Source organism: Oculina patagonica, chromosome 6 (assembly GCF_052425735.1).
Source record: "Oculina patagonica isolate OP01 chromosome 6, crgOcupat, whole genome shotgun sequence".
NCBI classification, from domain to species: Eukaryota; Metazoa; Cnidaria; class Anthozoa; order Scleractinia; family Oculinidae; genus Oculina; species Oculina patagonica.
The window spans coordinates 26,607,762-26,632,490 of record NC_135763.1 but is presented as its reverse complement, the minus strand read 5'-3'; the positions used below and the strand labels follow the sequence as shown (position 1 = coordinate 26,632,490).

The window sequence follows — 24,729 nt, the reverse complement described above, 5'->3', positions numbered from 1 at the left end:
TGTTGTGGGCCATTTACTAGTTGGTCTGTGGCACACGTCCTGCTAGGATCAGCAATGTCGAAATAATCAAGTGTGGAGAAAATAATAAAGATGGTAAATTTAAGGCTCGGTGAAATAATGAATTCAGTTCATCATGTCACGACCGTGGAACAAAGCCTCTTTTCTCGTTCGTAGGTTAACCCCTATTTCCACTCCAGATAAACCCCAAACTGGCCGTTTGAAAACTAAAATGTCCTTTTGGGGCCCTTTTGGGAAAACGCCACAATGTAGTTTTGGCCGAATGTTCACTCCAATTGCAGTAAATAATAATAATAATTAACGGATGAGTTCCCCACATGGCGAACTCTAAATGACTTTCTGACTCTTGTGATAAAATTCTACGTGTATCAAGACCCTATCAAGTACGTTGATTAAGACTTATTTCCACTCCAGATCCGCAAAACATTGGCAGTTAAGAAACTTAAAATGCACTCCGGGGGTCTTTTTTTTTTTGGGGGGGGGGGGGGGAACTCCGACATGCCAATTAAGTTTAATGATCACTCCAGTTCTAGGAGAGCGGATCGGAATGGGGTCCTCCACATGGCTAAATGAAAATGACGATCTTTGGCCCTTGTGATGAAATGCCACTACGTACATAGATTAACCCTTAATTCCACTTCAGATCCGCAGGAAACTGGCCGTTTGAAACTTCAAATGTACTTTGGGGGCCTCTCTGAGAAAACGCCGTCACGTGAAATGAGTACAGTGTTGTTCTCTCCAGGTCCAGAACAACACGTGGATTCAGCCTAATGTTCACTCCACGTCCAGGAGAACCGAATGAGGTCCCCGCATGGCGTGCTCAACATGACGATTTTTGATTAAGCACGGTGCGACGTTTTGCGTAGAAATTAAAGCACTTTAAAGGGGCCAGCGTGGATTATCGCCAGACAGCTGCAAATAAAAACAGAATTGTGCAATTGCCTTGCCGGATGTCTGGAGAAAAAACAAAGACCAATTTGTTCGCTATACCTCCTACGCAATTGGAACCAAATAATGTGCTCACTGCATGGATGAGATTTGTTATATCATTTTTTTTATTTATACACATAGAAAATTCAGGCAATATCCTTTACTCAAAAACGCTATTACCGAGCAGTTTCCATATCAACATTTATTCGTTAACGTTATTCTGATATTTATCACCTCCAATTTTGTTTTACTGCAGTGATAGTGAATTGTCGTGCACTTTGCTTGCCTGTAACCGAGTACAGAACATTTAACAATTGTCACGCGAAATTGAGATACAACAACTGTATTGCGAAATCGAATTCACAAAATCTAATTACTTTATATGATGTTTACGACGGTCCTCCTTTATTACACGGATTTACATTTTATTTTAATTATCTAACACCTGGATTAATTTCCAGAGAGTATAACATCTTATAATATGTCGAACTTTTTCGTTACTGGCTCCGTCAGACAATGGCATCTTCTGTTCTTTTGGAAAGTTTGCTTTGTTACTGGTAGCTAGTCGATATATTACATGTGCCTTCTGACAGCAACATTGAATGACTAACTCCATGTAATTGATTTCTAGTTTGCTCAATAACAGGCGGTTATAAAATAAATAAGATGCGCACAGATCGACAGTTGTAAATTGCTGCAGCCTCTGGGTGTGCACTATGATAACCTTGGTGGTGTTCTGCAAGTTACAAAAACATTTCAAACCTTCAAATCTTAAAACATCGTGATTTCATTGAGATCAGTAATATACTTTTGGTGGATTTGCACTGACGCTTAAATTTTTACGTGCATGCGTGAAAAAAATTAGAGACGATTTATGAACGACTTGAGTAAACGTGTACGCAAGTCGTTCATACATTGTCTCTATTCTTTTTTCACGCACGTAAAAAAATACGCGTCAGTGGAAATCAACCATTGCATAGTTTAGCAGTGCATTTAAAACTGGGAATTTAAGCTACTGCAATATTTTTTTTGGCCAGTTATTGAAAATGTTCGATTTTAATTATTTCCCGCGAATCTCATTCAACTTTTTTATTAATGATGTTTTTAAAGCTTGCTATGTCAAACTGATAACATTTCGAATAGAATCGTAACTTTTAGCATTCTGTTGTTACCTCTTTTAGTATAGATATGAGAAATATATCATTTTATACCGTATATTATTAACAATTATCAAAATAAGAAACATTTCTACACCGTTTACGAATGCGATTTAATTTGTCGGCATGACTTTATTGCCAGGTGTATTTATTTATTTTTTTTATAAAATGTGAAAAATCGTATTCCCTAGCAACTGCCCATGTATTGAAACAATCTGCAGTATTTTATTAGAACTGCTACCGCTTCAGAAACCGTGCGAGAATGAAGAAGTTATTACATCTCGTTTTCCTCCAACGGTTGTTGTCGTTAACGTGGAGAAACTAAATTGAATGTCGAGGTGTGTAACATATTGCAGTTGTTTGTATACTTTATATTTTAATTGATTTTATTTCTTTCCTCTTCAGAGTTCGTATTAAAATAGTATTGATTACAACTCCGGTAATGAACAATTATTTTTGTCGCGTTTTCCCCGCTAAAAGCGATGGCATATACCGTGATAGGCATCGCTTTTGTGATATTGCATTTGTCTTGTATACATTTGTAATTATGATTTGCCAGTGAGTTTTTATTACGTCGATTAGTAAGGCTTCAAATACCAACATTTGCGATAATTACGATTTTTAATTTAGCGTCGTATGTTGGGTAAAACAGATTAGTTTTAAGTTAACAGACAGGGACTCATGTTGATATTTGATGCATCTCTGTTAGTACCAAACCAATCAAACAGCAAGAAGACAAGCTTTGAACAAGATTAAGCATAGAAGAACCCTGTTGCGATAAAAATAAAATTAATGGACATTTTTGGCAAAACTTTAAAATCTCTGCCAATGGTAAGCCAAAAAGCGGCGAAACGATCACAGAAAACCGATTTCAGGCTTTTTTCTTTAACCAGGAGCGGTATAAACGACTTCTGTTTTCGAGCAATATTGTGACTGGTTAAACTAAACCATAAACTAGTCAAAATTTAATTAGCTTTATACATTGCGCAATTTCACTGTAAACATCACCAGCAACCTGACAGCAACATTGAATGGCTAACTCTATGTAATTGATTTCTAGTTTGGTCAATAACAGGCGGTTATAAAATAAATAAAATGCGCACAAATCGACAGTTGTAATTGCTGTAGCCTCTGGGTGTGCACTATGATAACCTTGGTGGTGTCCTTCTAGTTACTAAGACATTTCAAGTCTCCAAATCTTAAAGTATCACGATTTCATTGAGGTCAGTAATACACTTATACAGCATTTTAAACTGGCAATTTAAGCTTGTGCAATATTTTTTTTTGACAGTTACTAAACCTTTAAATTATTTTGCGCGAATCGAATTCAACTTTTTATTAATGATGTTTTAAAGCTTGTTATGTCAAACTGATAACACTCAAAATCGATCCGTAACTTTCAGCATTTTATTGTAACCCCTTTTAGTATAGATTTGAGAAATATATCACTTTTTACCGTATATTATTAAGCAATTATCAAAATAAGAAACATTTCTATATCGTTTACGAATGCGAATTAATTTTGTCGGCATGACTTTATTGCCAGGTGTATTTATTTTTGTTTTATGAAATGTGCAAAATCATATTCCCTAGCAACTGCTCATACATTCAAACAATCTGCAGTATTCTATTAGAACTGCTACCACTTCAGAAACCGTGCGAGATCAAGAAATTATCACCTCTCGTTTTCTTCAAACGGTTGTTGTCGTTAACGTGAAAAAGAAAAAAAAAACTAAATTGAATGTCGAGGTGTGTAGCATATTGCATTTGTTTCTATACTAAGACATTTTAATTGATTTTATTTCTTTCCTCTCCAGAATTCGTCTTAAAATAGTATCGATTACAACTCCAGTAATTAACAATTATTTTCGTTTCCCCACATGAAGCGATGGCATATTTAACATTTATTCCACGAGCGCGCGTTGGATATGAGATGGAGGATAGTCAACGCGGCGCGTAGCGCCGAGTTGGCTTTAACGATCTCATATCCAACAAGCGCGAGTGGAATAATTGTTTTATTAAAAAAAAACGCCCCAAAGAATTGCAATATTTTAGCTCCCAATCTGTTTTCGTTGACGCGTTGCCTGTTAACCAATCAACACGCAGGAATTGCAATATACCATTGCTAGTTTTTAATAAATCGTGATATTCTAGACATCGCCTTTGTGATATTGCATTTGTCCCGTATACATTTATAATTATGACTTGCCAGTGATTTTTTTGTTATGTCGATTAGTAAGGCTTCAAATACAAACATTTACAATAATTACGATTTTTTAATTTAGCGTCGTATGTTGGGTAAAACAGATTAGTTTTAAGTTAACAGACAGAGGGCTCATGATGATATTTGATGCATCTCTGTCAGTACCAAACCAATCAAACAGGAAGAAGACAAGTTTTAAACAAATTAAGCACAGAACCCTGTTGTGATTAAAAAAAGCGTTGGTAAAGTTACAAAAAAATCGATTTAAGGCTTTTCTTTTTAGTAGGAGCGTTCTAAAAGACTTTTTTTTCGAGCAATACTGTGGCTGGTTAAACTAATACATAAAAGTGTTTCAATTTAATGAGCTTTATATTTTGCGCACGTCCACTGTAAACACCAGGTTTATTTTAGTTTTGTAATCCAACTCTTCGAAATGACGATTCCCTTTTCCTTTAAGTATAAATTCAGTAAACTTTTCATGCTTTTCTGTACATCTGACAAGCTATCCATTATGTTGTCTTTTCCCCTTTATTATTGATTTTGGTATTTAAGTCGGCATTAGTGCCCTCAATAATTATTTTTATGGCCATGGGGATACGATGAATCTAAGACCAATGCTTTAACCAGTAGTTCTATTAACAAAGGTTGTTGACAATATGTGTGAAGATTCCAAAATTATGTAGGCTGGTATTTTTGCTTAACGAAAAAAAAAAATCCTTTCAGACATGTCCGTCACAATTTTAAATGTACACCGTTAGGTATGTTCGTATATTTGTAAAGGGATTTAGATCTGGGATGGTAAAATGTTTATCAGTAGTTTATTTATTTCCAGAGAACATTTACTTGCCCACGTTTCTCGTCGCTGCCATGGTAACCTTTCATTAAACTACAAGCAGGCTATACCAAATGTTACCTAATAGGCCATATTCCTATTCTCGGTATTGGACTGGAACTAGCTTGCAATGGAGGTTGATGCGGGGGGAATATCATAAAAAAGGATTTCATGTCATTCGCATTTGAAAGGATTATCCGCATAAGACTCCACTGCAAGCTACTTTCAGTCCACCCCGCTGAGAATACGAATATGGTCTTTCAAAACTAACTCTTTTTAGTATTTTATTTCATGTTTTTTTTGAAGTTTTCTTTAGTTTCCTTACAAAATTTGCTTATTTCTCCAACTCGTTATTGTTTTGGAGTTATTTTGTATCGATTTGCGCTTTTCGCTGACGTGTTTTTGTTTTGTTTTTTCAAACAGGTGTATTAATTTCACCGAGCAAGAGAATTGCAACTCGTGGTGATGTTTAAATACCCGTTGCAAGTTGCTGCCTTTTCTTTTCTGGTGTTCTGTGCATTCTTCAAGTTTGGAACAACATCTGAGGCTTTCGGTGAGGAAAATATCGAATTTTTCAGCTTGCAAGTTTCTATTTTATTCTGTTGGTTGGTTGGTTGGTTGGTTGGTTGGTTGGTTGGTTGGTCGGTTGGTTAGTTTGTTTTGCGACCAAATGTGCATGTAAGACGTACAATTGCCCTCACTGTAAGAAAAACGTGGCGAGTTTATCGGCTTCTCTTTGTGTACTATAAATTGTTATTCTTCATTATTTTCATTTAAGATGCAGCATTTCATGCAGAACCTCATTTTGTATTATTTTACTTATTTGCATAAGGCGTGCTCGATTCCGTCTAAAATTCAACGTTTGACAATGGCCTAACGTCAAATATAAAATTAAGTGATATTTTTCAGATAACAGATTAAGGTTCGAGACCATGCGGAGTGTAAATCAAACTATAATTATCAGCTATTAGCAAACATGCGTTGTTAACTATATTTTCCTTAATTCTTAAACTTCTTATGCAGGAGATGATCTCATAATCGCATATAACGGGATCAACGTGAGCACTGTAGCGATTCTACAGCGATTAAACATCACTGGTATCTTTCGGTTTCACGGTGCTTTTTGTCCAAGAGATGAACACTCGTGCAAGACGAGGTGTCTTCAGGGTGCCGTAGGCAACCTAACAGATCTAGAGCGCCAAAAGAATTTACCATGTTATTGTGACAGTCTTTGCCAAGACTTAGGAGATTGTTGCTACGATTTTCTCTCCAGGTATGTACATGCAATCCATAGCCAGTGACCAAGACTTATATACGTACGGTTTATAGGATTTGCAAATGGGGATAATATGACTTAGTTATTAGAAGTCCAAGGTACATAGCTAAAGGGGAAGTATGATAGCTCAGCAAAAACACCGATAGCATCAACAAAGAAGACGTGACTTCGACATATAACAGCAGTTTAAAAAAGGATGACCATAAGGATAACAACAACAACAACAACAACAACAACAACAACAACAACAACAAAAAGGAACATTAAGAGGTCGAAACTCAGGCGCCTCTTGAAAAGACAAAGTACATGAATGCGGGAAAAACGGATTTCTTAGGCTAGGAATGATGGAGTTGGGTGTGATTATTTTTGCTTTATTAAGCTGTTTTATAGGCTAAACCTATTTGTATTTTTTTACACAACAGCTGTGGTGAAGTGCAACAGAGCCATGACAGCCGACGTGGACTTTGGAAATGTGTAAATATGAACAGCTCGGGTAGCAATGGATACGTTATGAAAACAAAATGTCCACAAGGCACTGTCGAACCTGAAATTCAGAACTTATGTGAGACTGTAGATAACTCAGACTTTCTAAGGGATATGCCTGTTGTAGATGAACATGAAGGTGTGGTGTACAGGAACGTGTTCTGTGCCAGGTGCAATTCAGTACAAAGTGTATCTTACTGGCGAATGACCGCAGACTGCGGACGCATTCCAGCATCAGCTCTTCCTCAAGACAACGCGTTACTGTTGGCTTTCATTAGAGAGAACTGCACAGTGAATTACAAGCCCACGGATGCACAGCAAAAATACATAAAAAATTGTCTTGCGGCCGATGACAGTTGTCTTTCTAAACAAATAGTTGCCAAGGAACCAGTTTTACAAGAGTTATGTTCAAATTACGCTTTTCCAGTTTATGGAAAGGCAAACCGCAAAAATCTTCACTGTGCATTATGTAATGGAGATGACATAACTCAAATGAATTGTGGATGCTCGGCGGTTGCTACAAGTGATCCTCCAACGCATGTCACGACTCCTGAGCCAACCACTCTACCGCCTACCACTACACCCAAATCAACAACTCCACCGGATACCACGACACCTGAGTGGCCACCTCCACCGTATACCATTACCCCTGGCTCGAAACCTCCACCACATACAACCAACCCTAAAACAGCACCTCCGCAGCAAACCACGGCACCTAAAACAAAGAGCCCTACGTATACCACAAGGCCTGAAACAGCTCATCCACCGTTTCAGACTACACCTGGGGTATCACCTCCTCCGCATTCCACTTCACCTGGGTGGACAAATCCACCGGACAACACGACACTTTACTCAACAAACCCGCCACCCACTACGACACCAAAATCGACAACTCCACCGCGTGCCACTACACCTGGAACTGCACCTCCACAACACACCACGACAAATGGGACAACAAGTCCCCCGAAAAAGACGACACCTGGAAACACAGACCCACCGTTTTCCACGACACCAGGCTCGCCATCTCCACCGCAGTCCACTACCCCTGAGTGGACAACTCCAACGTACAGCACGACACCTGACACCACTCCGGATACCACGACGGTAGATACAGGATCATTCACGATGACTACACCTGTTACCCAGCAACCCCCACCTCCTCCCCCACTCAACATCTTGTTTGATTTTTCTTCAAATAAAATTAGCATCCAAAGCAAAACAATACAAACGAAAGTTTTGGAAAAGAAGACTTGCCAAGATGGGTTTGTTTATGATCCTTTTGTTAAAAGGTGCAGGGAGGCATTCCATAAAGTGGTTCTAAATACCAACAGCTCGATAAATTCAACCAATTCAACCCGTGATGTTGCGATAATGCTGAACTGCTCTAGCGTACGGCTCAACTCCTCAGACACTGTTTTATCCAAATGGGACATTATGGGTGCCTTTATACGAAACAGAATACAACCGCACCGATTACTTCATGAATGGTTCCTATGTATTTTTATGCACAAACTTTTCAGGCAACTACTCAAAGAAGGAAACGACAGCAAAGTGGTCCTATGTGGTTTCTCCATTACAGATTCTTACGTACGCCGGAAGTTCGCTTTCGATTTTGTCCCTGCTCATATTGCTGATCATCTATTGCATCTTCAAGGAGTTGCGAACTCTGCCGGGCAAAAACCTCATAAACTTGTCGCTTGCTATGATATTTTATCACATATTCCTTTTCGTGGCAGGATTCAGAAACATCCAAGCGCTCTGCACGGGAATCGCTATTCTCCTTCATTACTTTTTGCTATGTTCATTTGCATGGATGAGCATCATGGCGTTTGATGTGGTAAAAACATTTGTATTTAACGGTAAGAAATTTTAACGTTTTTTGTTTCTTTGTTTTAAGAAAGATCGTGACACCACATCACACCACACAGCACACGTCACATACTACATCACAACAAATCAGACCACACATTACTCCGCGCCACTCCATACCTTACGACAAACCACACACCACACCACACCAAATTAAACCAGACCCCCTCCCCCTCCCCTAGAGATCACAGTCTACAGGCCACATACCACACCACACCACACACCACGAACGACACACCACACCAAACCAGACCATTGAGTATCAAGCTTTATCTCAATACTCTAAGAGTATAGTATACAAAACAGTAGAATAAAAGCTACGTTTGCCAATAATTGTCTGATACTGTTTTAAAACCTTCTCGTCGATAAGGTATGTTTGTTTGTAATTTCAGACAGTAATGCACGCTCGCAACAATCTCGGAATCGCAGGAAGACTCTCCTTAAATACAGTGTGTGTGCCTGGGGTTTACCAGCAATAATCGTCCTCATGTGTGTTACGTTGGATCTCAATGATACTGTTAAAATAGGTTATGGTAAGTATGTGATAAGTACTCTCTTATTTTCTAGTGTTAGTGAGGTGGGCCCATGAGAACTGTAAGGGGGTCCTCGTAGTCTTATGATAAGTAATGTTAGGTTGCATGTGCGAGAAATAGCTGCTTGGTGTCATGTATTCATATGATGGCTTCATCAAGCAATCATGCTTAGGAGTTTATATGTGGGTGATTTCCCTCTGTCTGAAAATAATATACGTAGTATATATGCTTTGGCTAGGTCAACTCGGACTTGCATCAACAATAAGAAAAAACGCAAATATTAATTCGAACTTCAAGCGAATCCCTAAAAACATATTCAGGGCCGTAACCAGGCCTTTGCCATAGACGAGGCAAGATCTTGCTCGGGAGTATTTCTTGAGAAAAAACAATCTTTGTTCAACTGGAGTTTATTTTCTCAACAAAACATATTTTGTTTTGTTTTTTATTTTGGGCTAAAATCTAGACGAGGCAAGTGCCTCGTCTTGCCTCTTGCTAGTTACGGCCCTGATATTCAATCAGGTTGTCTTAAAAAAAGTAAAACAATTAGCAAGAAGTGATTATTGTATTAGAATCCACATGACCTTTCCTTGTCTACCTAACGCCTCTAACTTTTGTTATGTAATTATTTTAACTTAATTGAGTACCGGTGGTCAGCCAATGGATATGAAATAGTACCATTAGAACCAAAAAAATACCATATATTTCTTTGCAGGTCTGGGTGGATTCTGTTGGATCAAAAATGGTACCGCTTTGCTAGCTATTGTTGGTGTCCCTGTTGCACTGGTTATCCTGTTTAATTTCATAGCTCTGACTTGGACAGTCATTTCCATCCACAAAGTGCGCAAGGTAAGATGATGTTTATTACCAAAAATGTTAGTAAGGAAGTGTACATTTTACATTGTTTGCAAAATACTGAACGTGTAATTCGCTTTACAAAAGCTTTCCTTACATTTGCTTATGCCCTTTTCAACGACATAGATTAGTTTTTAAGCAGCTGCAACTTACACTAACATAATGGTTCAGCTAGTATATTGCACTATTTCGGCTGGTGAAATGTTTTTTAGTTGAAGTTTTACTTGAACATGGCGTATTGTCAATGCGAGCTGAGTTCTTAGACATGACTTTTATGATGTTTAGGTTACTACACCATTTTTTTAATCTATCAAATCACTGAACAGGCCTTCTTGTTATTCAGTCAGTGATTACGGCAGGTCACAAAAAAGCTGACAAAGCCTGTTTCTCTTTCACTTGATCCTTTAAAGCAGATCGCTGCACTGCTAAACACTTAAGGGGTATTTTGTTATGACAGGTCACAAACAAGCTGACAGATCAGGGAAATCAATCAAGCCTCGCTCTCTTGTATATCAAGCTGACATGCGTGCTTGGTCTTACTTGGGTGTTTGGATTTCTTAGTTCCATCGTTAAAACAGATGCCACTGCATACCTATTTGTTGCCATTAACAGCTTACAAGGTAAGATGCCGTGTATGAACGAGCTATCCACAGTAAAGAGTTGGGAAAGCACTTGCAAATATTGATGTCTATTGAGGTATAAACGTTGTTAGTAGGTCACTGTCCTCTCGTTTCACCTGTCGATATAATTTAATTAATTTAATAATTAAACAACAGTCGGGCTTTCGTTCATTGCATTCAACTGTTACTGCTCTATTAGAAGCTACCGATAGTTGGGATTTTAGTATCGATCGCGGAAATGTTAATGCTGTAGTTTTTCTAGATTAAAAAAAAGCGTTCGACACTGTTGATCATGAAACTTTTTTTTAACTAAAATGAACATTTACGGAGTTCACGGAGTAGCTCTTGACTGGTTCAACTCATATTTAACTAGCCGTCCACAACGATGTCTTGTTAATGGTTCTCTTTCTCAAACCTGTTCTCTAAAATGTGGGGTACCTCAAGGAACAATCCTAGGTCTCTTATTGTTTCTTATTTACATTAACGACTTGCCCAACTGCTTATCATCATGTCAGCCTAGGATGTATGCTGATGACACCCACATCACATATGCGGGAGCTGATCTGAGCTCTATACAGTCTAATCTAAATCACGATCTAAGTAATTCAAATAAATGGCTTACTTCATAGCAGAAAACAACAAAAATAATGAAGAGACTAAAAAATGCGTACTCTATAATTTCGATTACCTAAAGGAAAATGGCTGCAAACTTTTTTTAAAGAAGGTAAGGTAAAGGTAAAGTCTATGTCCGAGCCAAGTGGTCCATACAGCCGGAGCATATCTCGGTTTCCGTAGCATTAAGCGACTAGGAGTATTGCTACTACCCCCTGAATGGGATGCTAGTCCATCGCAGGGTCCCCCCCAGCAGTATATTCGCCGGTACCCATTTATACACCTGGGTGGAGAGAAGCACTGTGAGAGTAACGTGTCTTGCCCAATAACACAACGCGGCGCCCCAGCCAGGCTTCGAACCCGGGCCTCACAAAAAGAAGGTAAGCCCCAAAAAAGAGTCCTCCTCAAGTTCCAATTTATCATTACAAGGAACTAACAGGCTGTCCATCCACAAATCTCATGATGATTTTATTTTTCACGGTAAGGGTTGTTTATATTACCCGTAAGCAAGTCAGGTAGTGTCTCTAACATGACCTTTAATAATAATAATAATAATAATAACAACTTTATTTAATGAGGGTTACACATTACAGTTAAAAACTGAAAAACCTGTGGCCCTCCCCTAGAATAAAAGTTAATACTACTACAAATATATTATCAATAAAAAATGAAAACAGATAAGATAGATAAAAACTAGATAAAAATTCAAACAGTAATTTGGGTGTGACAGTATAAAAATTTAAAAATTATTTCCACAGGATTTTTCATTTGTCTGACGTTTGTTGCAAAAAAGAGAACAGTGGCCTTGTTGAGGGGACCAAGAAAGAAACATCATGAGAGTGGTCATAGCAACAACACTTTAGACACAAAGTTGTAAAATATGCGGCTCCAGTTCTCCCTGCGACATTTTGGCACTATGGCCACCAGCCTGGCACTAGAGACACTGATAATTGGCCAGATTGTTGACTGACAAAAATTGCCCTGACAATCTGCCTCGCAGACTGCAGAAGGCGCAGTTTTTTTGTACAGCATCTATTTAGCAGCTGTATTTAAAAAAAAAAAAACAAGAAAACTATAACACCAAAGAAGATATAGATACTGTCATCTAACTAAACATATAATTCTGATCGTTGGTATACCATTTTAGCTCCAGTTCTGTCAAATATATTCACTGTATTAAAAATATATATATATAATAATAAATTACAAGTGTAGAGGAGAAGTAAGTTAAAATAAAACCTGTTATGAAATAAAAAGCAATATAATCAAATTTTTGCTCCATAAAAAGTAAAAAAAAAAAAAAACGTTATAGCGAGGTTCCTTTTCATGGAAAATCAATTCAATCTCTTAAGAAATATTTTTTTCTCTTGATAGGATTTCTGTGATAATCTGGTATGTTTTTCTTCCCAATTTGTCATATTGCCGTAATACAATATAATCATATTTTATACTCTCCTAGAATCAATCTGATGAAAAGAAGAGCAATTATCTCGTGAAATTAATACTCTGCGGAAAGCTTGATGTTTCTAAGGTTGAAATGAGCACTGTAAAATGATGTTTACGAAGTCCTTGATCATCATTGGTCTTTACGCTGGTTTGCCTAATTTTATTAATTTCCTCTTCAAATAGTTTTCAATAACAAGCCGTCTAGATTGCTAGAGATGACTGATTAGCTTAGCACAGATAGCATTCGACAAATAATATTTTGTAGTTTTCTGAAAGGAGTTGCGTCAATAATAAATCTTTCATCCTAATTGGATAGTTTGCTTTGTCAATTTTTTAGTTTGATGTAATCGTATCTATGCACTCTGATTTCCAAATCGAATGTTTAACTTTGCGTAATGGATTTTTGCAGTTCCGTAAATAACAAGCGGGTTTTAAATTAAATAAGATCCGCGCAGGTCGACAGTTGTAATTACAGCAGCCTTTGGGCGTACTACATTAAGCTTGTTGGTGTTCTTCAAGTAGACATTTCAAGTCTTTAAATCTCAAAATATCTTCGCTTCAATGAGGTCAGTTACACTTATATATAAGCGGTGCATTTTGTTATAATTTAAACTACTGCATTCATAGTTTTTCCAAATAGCCACTGAACATTCTTATTTACATCGAGTGTTCGCGAATATGATTCAAGTTTTAATTTATGCTCTTTCCTTAAAATTCGTTGGTCTAGCTCAAATTGATAGCATTCAGAATGTATCTGTAAATTACAGTATTCTACTTTGGCCATCTTTAGCATAGATCCGAGATATGTATCTCCAGCACCATATATTTAGATAATAAGTTAAAATAGGAAACGTTTATTTCTCAATCTTAGCCGAACGTGTGTTTTTTTTGGCGGCCTAATTTTATTGTCAGGTGTTTTTTTTTTCTTTGTAAAATGATACCCCCTTTATCCCTTTTTGTCGATTAACTCTGTGATATAGTCGGTGCTCTTTGCCAAAAAAAAGTGGGGGGACAAAACCCTTAAGCTCTTTAAAGCGCTTTCTTAGTTCTGTGGTTGTCATTTAGACAAAAAAGTAACTAAATTAAATTTCAAAAATAATATTGCATTTTACTTTTGTGTACTTGGATATTTTAATTGATTTCCGTTCTTTCTGTCAAGAATGTTCTCGACACAAGGTGATGACATACACACAAAGATATGGCCTCTTAGACATTGCAATTTTCTTTTTATACACTCGAACATTGCCAGAGTTTTTCAAGGTGTCAAAAAAGGCTTTCTAATGTCAGTATTTGGGATAATTTCCATTGATAATTTTGCCATCATGAGCTAGACATTCAAGTAAGTAGACTACTTTTAAACTCACTGACAGGGCACACTCACTAATTTTGACATATCTATTATTTGCGGTTTGTTTTGAAAATGAAAATTTAATATTCTTCAACGAGAGTGGTGGAACCGAGTTTCTTTTATAAAGCTATATTTCGAGTAGCATTATGCAGCGCCTCGTTAAACAGACAAAAACTGTTTCATTTTTTTGTTAATTAAGTTTCATTCAGTGTAGATCGACTTCAGTATTCACTATGCTTGCTGTTACAATGTTAGTTTTTCAACCATTCCATTTGACATTTCTGGTTTCCTTTCGGAACCGGACTTGCTTTCTTTGCAGTTGACAACCTGAGTCTAATGTTATTTTGTCTTCGTGGCCTTTCTATTATTACTTTAAACATCTTTTGTCAACATTTGTGCTGTGTAATAAGTACTTCAAACATCCATGGACAGGCGCGTAGCTAAGGTTTTTGGAAGGGTGTTCGTATTGACAGGAATATTTATTAAGTGGGGGGGGGGGGAATTAAATACGAGCGCCGAAGGCGCGAGCCTCTAGGGGGGTCTGCGGACATGTCCCCCCAGAATATTTTGAAATCTAGAGGCCCGGAAATGCTATTTTCAGCATTGTGCACGTCAATATTTCAAACTTGATGGAGTGTAAAATAACAGGTATTTTTAGTCATACACGTAACAACAATATTTCCGGCGTTTTGTTAACTTGATACATTCACACATACATACCGGCTTAGTACATTAAACGTTTTACGAAAGCTTGACGCGTGCTGCAAAGGCGTCTCAGGGTAAAAGCTTAAGCCCCTTATCCCCCGGCTCCACCGTCAATGTACTAAAAGCAGCGTCAAAGCGTTAATATGCGCTAAATACACGTATCACCTGGGTCCCCCGAAATTGTATTCCCCGCCTTTCGTCTATTGAGACTCCATTTATCAAATCCCGAACTCCTGTTAAGGAAATATTTTTCAACGATGGGATCACTTGTATCCATTCTCCGTTTCCTTGCCGCGGGTAATTTAAAAGCTGCAACACTCAAAGTTTGTTTTCCATTCCCCCACTATTTGCTAAAAGCAGAAAATCAAGAATTTGTGTTTTCAGTCCTCCATTATTGACCTCCAAAGGGGGTTCGTTCGAACCCCTCGAACCCCCCTCCTACGCGCCTGATGGAAAAGGTCAAAGATTTTCAAAGTTTGATTATTTTTAACATAAAACGTGCATAATACGTTTTGTTTTAAAATGGTTCAGCTGTGTTTTATTATACCTATCGATTTTATCCGTTTTAAAAATGATCCAAAACTCGACTAACAAGTTGAATTACCTTGCCTGATAACGCTCCTCGGACGAAAAAACTTCCTGCAACATTTCGATACGACAACTGATAGCAGCGAATTTCACGCAGACTTTTCCAAATTTCGAATTTCCCAATAAATCGATCCTTCAATGATATTTTTGTTACGTTTTGGTTAGTCATTTTCGAGTATTAGTCCATTTTCACATGTCTTAGAGTTGTTAGACTAATTTCGACTTTCAAAGGTACAGACGTCATGAGAAATTACTGTGATCAAAGGTGGTGTATTGATTGACTTCATGTGACGTTATTTTTCTGTAATAAAGCGGTATCCGTATTTTTCCTTAGTATGCTTGAGGAATACAACCGGTAATGCTCAGACACGCCTCGCAAGCAATTGTCATTACCTTTTTGGCTGTTTACGTCTTCACGGTTGTTAGATCATCAGCAGCTGCTATTGGTAAGTAAAACGTGATTTTTTTTCTATAATTTTACTTCTTACTTCTTTTTGTATTTATTTTTGCTTGTTACTTTGTTTGTTTGTTTGTTTGTTTACCTTTTTGTCACAAAAAAGAGTTTGGCCACTAGCCTTCATTGAGACTGAAGCCATTAACATATGCGTTCTTTAGAATTTTGTTTAAAGCAAGAAGTGAACTTTATTAATCGTACTCTGAATTTTCATGTTATGCAGGTGATGATCTCATAATCGCATATAATGGGAACAACGTGAGCACTGTTGCGATTCTACAGCGATTAAGCATCACGGGTAACTTTCGGTTTGGTTCATTTTGTCCACGAGATGAACACTCATGCAAGAAGAGGTGTCTAGATAGTGCAGTAAGCAATCCATCAGAGCGCCAAAAGAATTTACCATGTTATTGTGACAGTCTTTGCCTAGACATGGGAGATTGTTGTTACGATTTCTTCTCCAGGTACGTACATATAATGAACCCAGTCAGTTTTTGGCCTCGCAGGGTTTCGGCCTCTGGGCCGGAACCGGAAGAGGCACCTTAGAAGTCCCCGTGTAGGTAGGAAAAATAATGTGTGCATTCAGTGAACGGTACCGGAAAAAATATCGATTTTGGCCAAAGCGGCTTGCAAAGGATTGCCCAAATGCTCGCAAAGGATCGCCCTAATGGTCGCAAATGATTTCCGGCACGCTCGTAAAGGAGCAACGGAAGTCAGTGCCGCAAAAGATAACAAATAGCCGTCTCACTGTGATCACAAGAAGCATGTCAGTTTATTTGATCAAAGAATGGTTGAATAAGGATCAAAAATTGTTTACTCGAATCTTTGAATTTGCCATATTTTGTTACTCGTGGATCGGGATTGTCAGAAACTATTATAAGCCAGGGAATAATCTTGGGTGTTGTCACTACGAACAGTGTGTTTTGTGTTATTTCTGCTGGGTAATATATTCGACAGTAACTTGTGAATTGTTTTAGGACGCAACGGTGTCGCACAACAAGAAGTTCCGCAGCAAACAATGTTGTGACGTAAAAGGCACAATAAAAACAGAAGCTTAATTTTGTGGTCCATCGACATCGATAACTAGAGGCGGAAAAAGACTCCACTAATCTTAGATTATTGCTGTAAAACAATTTATAAAAAGGCGAGGGCACCTTACTAGTGAGAACTCTTACTAGTTAAAAGAAATTGAGACAACGGAGAAATGAAACACGCACTAACCAGCTTTACCTTGGGTTAATTTTCAAAAGGCTGAGAAAATAGCTTAATAAAAAATAGAACGGCTCAACAACAACAAACAAAACACGCGGCAAAAAAGACGATGACGACGACGATAACGAAACGTCAATAGAAAATAAATTACATGTATATGCAGACAGGAGAAATTCAGGAACGATTACGTAAGATACGGCGCTCGAGCGAGCTCAGTGTCCAGAATAGGCCTTATGCAATATGATAGCGTCATATGCTCAAAATTTACCACCAAGCCTCGTTTAGGCGTTTATTTGTTTATTCTCCAATCTCTATCACTTTCATGCGGTTTTCACGCTGCTTTAGGAACTTGTTCATGACAAAATTTAGAAAAATGCACTGCCAAAGCGAGGCTTGCAATTTTGATGGTGACACAAGCTTGTCTGACGTAAACATACACGAGGGCTATTACATGCATCATAAAGGTGCATTTGGCATGACGCAATTGCATGCCAACATACGATTTCAGATCGATTTAATCATATTTGTTTCCATTCATGTAAGGAATAAAAAGTGCTGTGCTCGGTTTTCATTTCATGCATGAGTGAAAAACAAATCGAAGAATAGAATTTCTATGTTGATCGACTTTTAGCCGTCTCTGTAACGGAAGGACTCGGCACGCGAATGGAAGTGTCGGTTTGTTCGAGCTCGTCGTAATCAGTAAAAGCAATAGACCGTATTTTTTTGATCGATGAGCGCAGAGAAAGAACGGCGAAAGAACTGGACGGAAGCACAAAACGAGAGGCCGAGTCTCTCGCTTTTTTGCTTTGAAAAATACAGAGGCTGTGGACAGTTAATGCACCTAAGCATATTTTTGTTAAACATATTTATGACTTTGTAATGTTTTCTTTTGATTTTCATACACTAGCTGCAGTCAAGTGCAAAAGAGCCATCACAGTCAGCATACGCAATGGAAATGTATAAATATGACCAGCTCAGGTAGCCATGGATACGTAATGAAAACAAAATGTCCACAAGGCACTGTCGAACCGGAAATTCAGACCTTATGCGAGACTGTAGATAACTCGGACTTTCTGAGGGGAATGCCTGTCGTAGATGAACAGGCAGGCGTGGTGTACAGGAACGTGTTTTGTGCCAGGTGCAATTCAGTACAAAGTGTATCTTACTGGCGAATGACTGCAGACTGTGGACGCATTCCAGCATCAGCTCTCCCTCAAGACAACGCGTTACTGTTGGCTTTCATCAGAGAGAACTGCACGGTGAATTACAAGCCTACGGATGCACAGCAAAAGTATCTCAAAAAATGCCTTGCAGTAGAAAACAGTTGCTCCTCGAAACAAATCGTTGACAAAGAACCAGTTTTACAAGAGCTTTGTTCTTATTACGCATTTCCTATTTGTGGAGCTAAAACCCCCAAAAATCCTCACTGTGCCTTATGCAATGGAAATGACATAACTCAATTAAATTGTGGATGTCTACCTTCTACTCAGGTCACGAATACTGGTTCGCCAACTCCACCACATACCACGAATCCTGGCACAAAGTATCCACCGCATACAACCAACCCTGTGACAACACATCCACCGCATACCACCAACCCTAAAACAACACATCCTCCACATACCACCAGTCCTGGAACGACACATCCACTACATACTACCAATCCTGGAACGACACATCCACTACATACCACTAACTCTGGGACAACGCATCCACCACATCCCCCCAAACCTGGGACAACATATCCACTGCATACCACCAACTCTGGGACAACACATCCACCGCATACCACCAACCCTGTGACAACACATCCACTGCATACCACCAACCCTGGGACAACACATCAGCTGCATACCACCAACCCTGGGACAACACATCAACTGCATACCACCAACCCTGGGTCAACACATCCACCGCATACTACCGACCCTGGAACAACACATCAACTGCATACCACCAACCCTGGAACAACACATACACTGCATACCACCAACCCTGGGTCAACACATCCACCGCATACCACCAACCCTGGAACAACACATACACTGCATACCACCAACCCTGGGACAACACATCCACCGCATACCACCAACCCTGGAACAACAAATCCGCCGCATACCACCAACCCTGGAACAACACATCCACCGCATACCACCAACCCTGGAACAACACAACCACCGCATACCACCAACCCTGGAACAACACAACCACCGCATACCACCAACCCTGGAACAACACATCCACTGCATACCACCAACCCTGGAACAACACATCAACTGCATACCACAAACCCTGGAACAACACATCAACTGCATACCACCAACCCTGGAACAACACATCCACCGCATACCACCAACCCTGGAACAACACAACCACCGCATACCACCAACCCTGGAACAACACATCTACCGCATACCACCAACCCTGGAACAAAACATCCACTGCATACCACCAACCCTGGGACAACACATCAACTGCATACCACCAACCCTGGGACAACACAGCCACCGCTCACCACCATTACTGCGACAACACATCCGCCACATACCACGAACCATGGTTCAACGCATCCACCGCATACGGCGGCACCAGGGACACCACATTATCATCCTCCCACAACGCCGGGTACCACACATCTAACGCAATTTTGGACAACACCTCCGGCGTATTACACCACCAGACCTGGACCAAAGACGCCAGGGTTCGGGCTAACAACAATAAAGAGTACAACCAGGTGGCCACCTCACTCCGAGCAACCTCCACCACCACCACTTAGCATCTTGTTTGATTTTTCCTCCAATGAAATAAGCATCCAGGGCAAAACAACAGAAACAAAAGTTGTGGAACAGAAGACATGTCAGGACGGTTTTGTCTACGATCCTTTCGTTAAAACGTGCAGAGAAGCATTTCGTAAAGTGATTGTGACTACTAACAGCACAATTCATTCAACCAATTCAACCAATGATGTCGTAACAATGCTGAATTGCTCTAGCATACGGCTAAATGTCTCAGACGTTGTTTTGTATCCAAATGGGACTTTATGGGTGCCTTTATACGCATCACAATACAACCGCACCGATTTCTTCATGAATGGTTCCTACGTCTTTTTATGCACAAACTTTGCAGGTAACTACTCGAAGAGGGAAACAATTACAAAGTGGTCCTATGAGGTTTCTCCATTACAGATTCTTACGTACGCCGGTTGTTCCGTTTCAGTTTTGTCGCTGCTTATTTTACTTGTTATTTATTGCATCTTCCAAGAGTTGAGAACTCTGCCGGGCAAAAACCTCATAAATTTGTCGTTTGCTATGATCTTTTATCACGTATTCCTTTTCGTGGCAGGATTCAGAAACATCCAGGCCCTATGCACAGTAATCGCTATTTTTCTTCATTACTTTTTGCTTTGTTCATTTGCATGGATGAGCATCATGGCGTTTGATGTGGCAAAAACATTTGTATTTAACGGTACGTATAAAACGTTGCCATTAGAAAGATGAAGCATCATCAAGCACAACGATTCCCCAAAACGATAAAATAAATCTGCCGCTCGTCGTTTCTTTTGTTTCGTTTTGGGTTTTTTTACCTTATGGTGTTTTGGTCTTCTTTTTTTTCGATTGATTTATTTATTATTTACAGGCAAAGACAATGAAATCAATAACAAGCTGACGTTTGCGTTAGAATGATGCTTCACTTCTCTTCTACTGATTGCGTTTCGTTTTTTTTTTTATGATACACCTCTTAATAGCTTAATGTCTCGATTAAGGTTTTCAAGCTAATTTGCAAACATCAACAAAGTCAGATTGTACACATAATTCTAAAAATACTAGTTTGAGATTGTCGTTAGGACTTATTCAAACATTAAGGTTAATTTATTTTCATATGAATCTACAACGCTAGATGGTGACCAGAATAAGGTTACGGGTTTAGGCTTCTTACATGGTTTTTTCTATCAATATACAACTTATATCTGATTATCAAACGTTTTCTCGATCTTAATCTAAGAAGAAAAGCTAACGTGTCTTGGTACGATTTCAGATGATGTACGCTCACAACAACAAACTCGGAATCGCAGAAAGACTCTCTATAAATACTGTGCATGCGCCTGGGGTTTACCAGCAATTGCTGTTCTGACGTGTTTTACGTTGGATTACACTGATACTGTTGCACTTGGCTACGGTAAGCGAGGTTAAGTAATGCTTCACTACACATGGAGTTCATTGAATGGGTTACACACTGGTTACATCTGCCCATGATGGCTTCATCGGGTAAACAAGTTTATCCGGAGGTCAATTCCTTTCAAATGTTAGCACATACTCGAAAATAATTTAAAAAAAATGGGTTGTGGACAGACATTGCTTAGCTTAGCTTAAATGCAAACTGGATTAAATAAAAGCAATGAACTACAAAGTACTGTAATGACTTGAAACGATTCGTTTTTCAACGTAAACAACTAAATTTCTTATTAGTTTTCTTGTGCTTTATTTTGCTAACCTAGTACCTCTTATTTAATGCATTTTGATATCAAGTAATTGCGATTCAGCTAAAGACATGCAAATAGAATCCAGTAAAGAAAACAAATAAAAATCAATATTTTTTCCCTCAGGCCGAGGTGGGTTCTGTTGGATTAAAAACGGTACCGCCTTGTTAGCTGTTGTTGGTGTCCCTGTTGCACTGGTTATCCTGTTTAATTTCATAGCTCTGACATGGACAGTCATTTCCATCTACAAAGTGCGCAAGGTAAGGCTTTTTTGTAACAAGCTACGATGTAAGGACGTACTCATTACACATTGTCTGTAAAAGCACTAAATGTGGAAATCGCTTGGCGTCACCTTCAAAGCAACAGTTATTGCCGCTTTTTAGCATGCAATTTTTGCCTTCTACTGCGGTTACAATTTTCACTAACAATAACACAGACATAAAACCCAATATCTAACGCAAAAACCTTGTTTGGTTCTCATGTAGTCACCCTATCCAGAATAGGGCAATCTCTTCTTGAAGGAACCGAAATAAAGAATCTGTCTTTTTCCAGATTTTACCAGAAATGATTCAAGTTACATCTAAAATTTCAGTAAATTTTAATAAAGGATTCCTCTGATTCGTGCAAAGTGTCGTATCTTTGGCAAATTTGCTGATTAATTGAAAGGACAATTCCCTTCAAATTGTGCTTTTTTCCGGTGAAATCCAATTTATGGAGCAAAAGCAAAGTGAAACAAGCAAAAATTGGCGATAAAGCAATCTTGGGTACTTTTGCTTAAATGCTTTTAAGTTTCAAAGCTTGTAACGGTTTCACTTGCTCTGATAAAGCAAATCGCTGCACTATTGAACACTAAAGGGGTATTTTATTATGACAGGTCACTAACAAGCTGACAGACCAGGGGAATCAATCAAGCCTCGCTCTCCTGTACATCAAGCTGACATGCGTGCTTGGTCTTACTTGGGTGTTTGGATTTCTTAGTTCCATCGTTAAAACAGATGCAACGGCATATCTCTTTGTTGTCGTTAACAGCTTACAAGGTAAGACTACATATATGAACGAGTCCTCTGTCGTCGAGAGTCGGGGGTCAGAAAAGGCAAAGTACTTGGAAAAGTAACAAAATCACATTTTTAGAGTCTTTTCGCGGCCCTTTGGCGACAATCGTAAGAGGAAATGACAGTTTTTTTTTATATGAGTTATATGCTAGAAACCTTTTAGCAAGTCCCGATCCACTTCATTCCGTTAGTCAATGTCGAAGAATCGCATCGTTCTGCGCCCAATGTTCAAAACTGAAATCATAGTGAATTTTGTGAGGTAAGAAATAAATATATATGTGCATTCCTAATTCCTATTTCGGCGCTTAATTATAATTCTCTAGTAAGAGCTTCCGAGGTCGACATATCACCCATCTTTGTCATTAGTCGACTGTTCCGTGGCAGAAGGGAAGCCCCCACCGTCATCCCTATCACCCCCACCATCTCCCACTTCCCCCTTTCCAGCTACTTTACTTGGTTAAATTACAACTATAAATTAGCCAGGTCTCAAGTAAAAATGTAATTATCATTTTAACTCTGCATGAACATGAGAAATAGCCCAATTTCGATATTTTAAAATTCAGCCTAAAACAATAGACATCACTACGAGGCTCCGGGGAATAAACCCCACAAACTCTATAGTTTGGTCCCCGGAGCCTCGTCCTGAGGTCTATTGTTTTAGGCTGAATTTTAATATATCGAAATTGAGCTATTGGGAAGAGGGCACAATTTAGTGGATAAATTGGTTTTGAAAACGCTTCACAGCGTTCAAATAAATAGGAGCAAAATTGAAAATGATGTTCTCAAATCTTTTCCCATAGCCTTAGTTTGTTTAGATGACCAATAAAAAAAGCCAAAGTAGTGTAACCAACGTATATTTTCTTTTTCGCAGGATTTTTCATTTGCCTGACATTTATTGCAAAGAAGCGAACTGTAGCTTTGCTGAGAGGTCCAAGAAAGAAACATATCGAGGGAGGTCACAGTAACAACACCTTGGAAACAAAGTTGTAAAATATACCACTCGTGTTTTTCCTATGCTAAAATTTCTACCAGATAACAAAAATATAGATACTGAGCTTTAATTCTCTAACTGATATTATGTATAGAAAATGGCCAAAAAAAGTTCTTCACAGTCTAAAGCCCTGGACAAATGGCAACGCAATTTTCCACCGTTTGGCCACCCATCGCAAGTCAACACATTTTTTTACAGTTTACTTTAAATACGGAATTGCACCTAGTAGCATTTTAAAGTGACTTTTTGCAAACTTGCATGTTTTGCAACTAAACTTGCGTGTCCGTTTGGCCACCCAACGCAAGGCTGTGCGCAAGTTGAACTTGCGACTATTTGCGTCCACTTGCGTTATCGTTTGACCAGATCTTAAGAAAGGCTCACACGAGTTACAGGAATGAGCCCGAAAGCGTGATCACTTAAAAATAATTTACGTTCGTTCGTGACTGCTTCCAGCTGACTTCTAATTCTGATTGGAATAAACCTAGATGAAAGAATGTGAAACAAATAAAAGTGGCCATACTTCCGGGCTTCTTGCTGTAAAAGGAAACCAAGTATTTCAATGGACTATAATAAATACTCTAGGCTACTGGAAATATTTTTGGTGGCTTGTGGCAGAATTGAGGGCCAAACATTCACCGTGGCGGAAAAAAATCTCACATTTCAAAGTCTCCCGTGAGATTGACAATAAAATCAAAATTATTTGAGTGCAAAGTTTTATGCATCATCTTATCGATCAGATTTCTTAAGTTGATGTGTTTAAAGAAACTTCCTACCTGACGAGTATTTTTTCCAACAAGGTTTTTGGTTTGAAGGGCATTCCGCATTCTCATATAAGCCAACACTGATCGCGGTCTTGAGTTCAACTGTATAAAGCAAGGCTGTCAGTTCGTTTGTGGCCTTTTATATCATGTACTTCTTTATCAAAATAACTCCAATATACCCTGGCTTGCGCCCACCGGTAGAAGTGCCACGGTGTTAGGGTTTCCTGAAGATATCGATATATTACAGGGAGCAAGTAAAAGCAACGAAATGTTCTGAAAACCACGTCCTTTCACGACTTCGAAATATTAC

The 24,729-nt window shown here is 38.8% G+C and overlaps 2 protein-coding genes across 3 annotated transcripts; both read left to right on the top strand.

Moving 5' to 3' along the window:
* Positions 1–3,247: 3,247 nt before the first annotated feature.
* On the top strand, positions 3,248–24,701 carry LOC144657968 (uncharacterized). Its single transcript, XM_078518299.1, has 12 exons — positions 3,248–3,328; positions 5,564–5,693; positions 6,164–6,413; positions 6,839–8,726; positions 8,797–8,803; positions 15,817–15,918; positions 16,150–16,390; positions 18,046–20,603; positions 21,174–21,314; positions 21,742–21,875; positions 22,490–22,652; positions 23,539–24,701. The coding sequence occupies exons 2-12, from the start codon at positions 5,606–5,608 to the stop codon at positions 23,655–23,657; spliced, it is 5,691 nt and encodes a 1,896-aa protein (XP_078374425.1). The 5' UTR covers positions 3,248–3,328; positions 5,564–5,605; the 3' UTR covers positions 23,658–24,701.
* LOC144658361 (G-protein coupled receptor Mth2-like) lies at positions 8,833–13,116 on the top strand. 2 transcript variants are annotated; one of them, XM_078518787.1, is made up of 4 exons: positions 8,833–9,305; positions 10,014–10,147; positions 10,611–10,773; positions 12,144–13,116. In XM_078518787.1, exons 1-4 carry the CDS (start codon positions 9,299–9,301, stop codon positions 12,260–12,262), a joined length of 423 nt encoding a protein of 140 aa, XP_078374913.1. In that variant the 5' UTR covers positions 8,833–9,298; the 3' UTR covers positions 12,263–13,116. The 2 variants fall into 2 exon arrangements, with proteins under 2 accessions (XP_078374913.1, XP_078374912.1); XM_078518786.1 differs by having other exon boundaries at positions 8,835–9,301.
* Positions 24,702–24,729: the final 28 nt, after the last annotated feature.

Excerpts from the sequence above, each read along its gene's own strand:
- LOC144658361 (XM_078518786.1), top strand. The coding sequence starts at position 9,256 with ATGTGTGTTACGTTGGATCTCAATGATACTGTTAAAATAGGTTATG. Across the intron at positions 9,302-10,013 it reads TACTGTTAAAATAGGTTATG|GTCTGGGTGGATTCTGTTGG; the intron begins GTAAGTATGTGA and ends ATTTCTTTGCAG. Across the intron at positions 10,774-12,143 it reads TGCCATTAACAGCTTACAAG|GATTTTTCATTTGTCTGACG; the intron begins GTAAGATGCCGT and ends TTATTTCCACAG.
- LOC144657968 (XM_078518299.1), top strand. The coding sequence starts at position 5,606 with ATGTTTAAATACCCGTTGCAAGTTGCTGCCTTTTCTTTTCTGGTGTTC. Across the intron at positions 21,315-21,741 it reads TACTGTTGCACTTGGCTACG|GCCGAGGTGGGTTCTGTTGG; the intron begins GTAAGCGAGGTT and ends TTTTTCCCTCAG. Across the intron at positions 22,653-23,538 it reads TGTCGTTAACAGCTTACAAG|GATTTTTCATTTGCCTGACA; the intron begins GTAAGACTACAT and ends TCTTTTTCGCAG.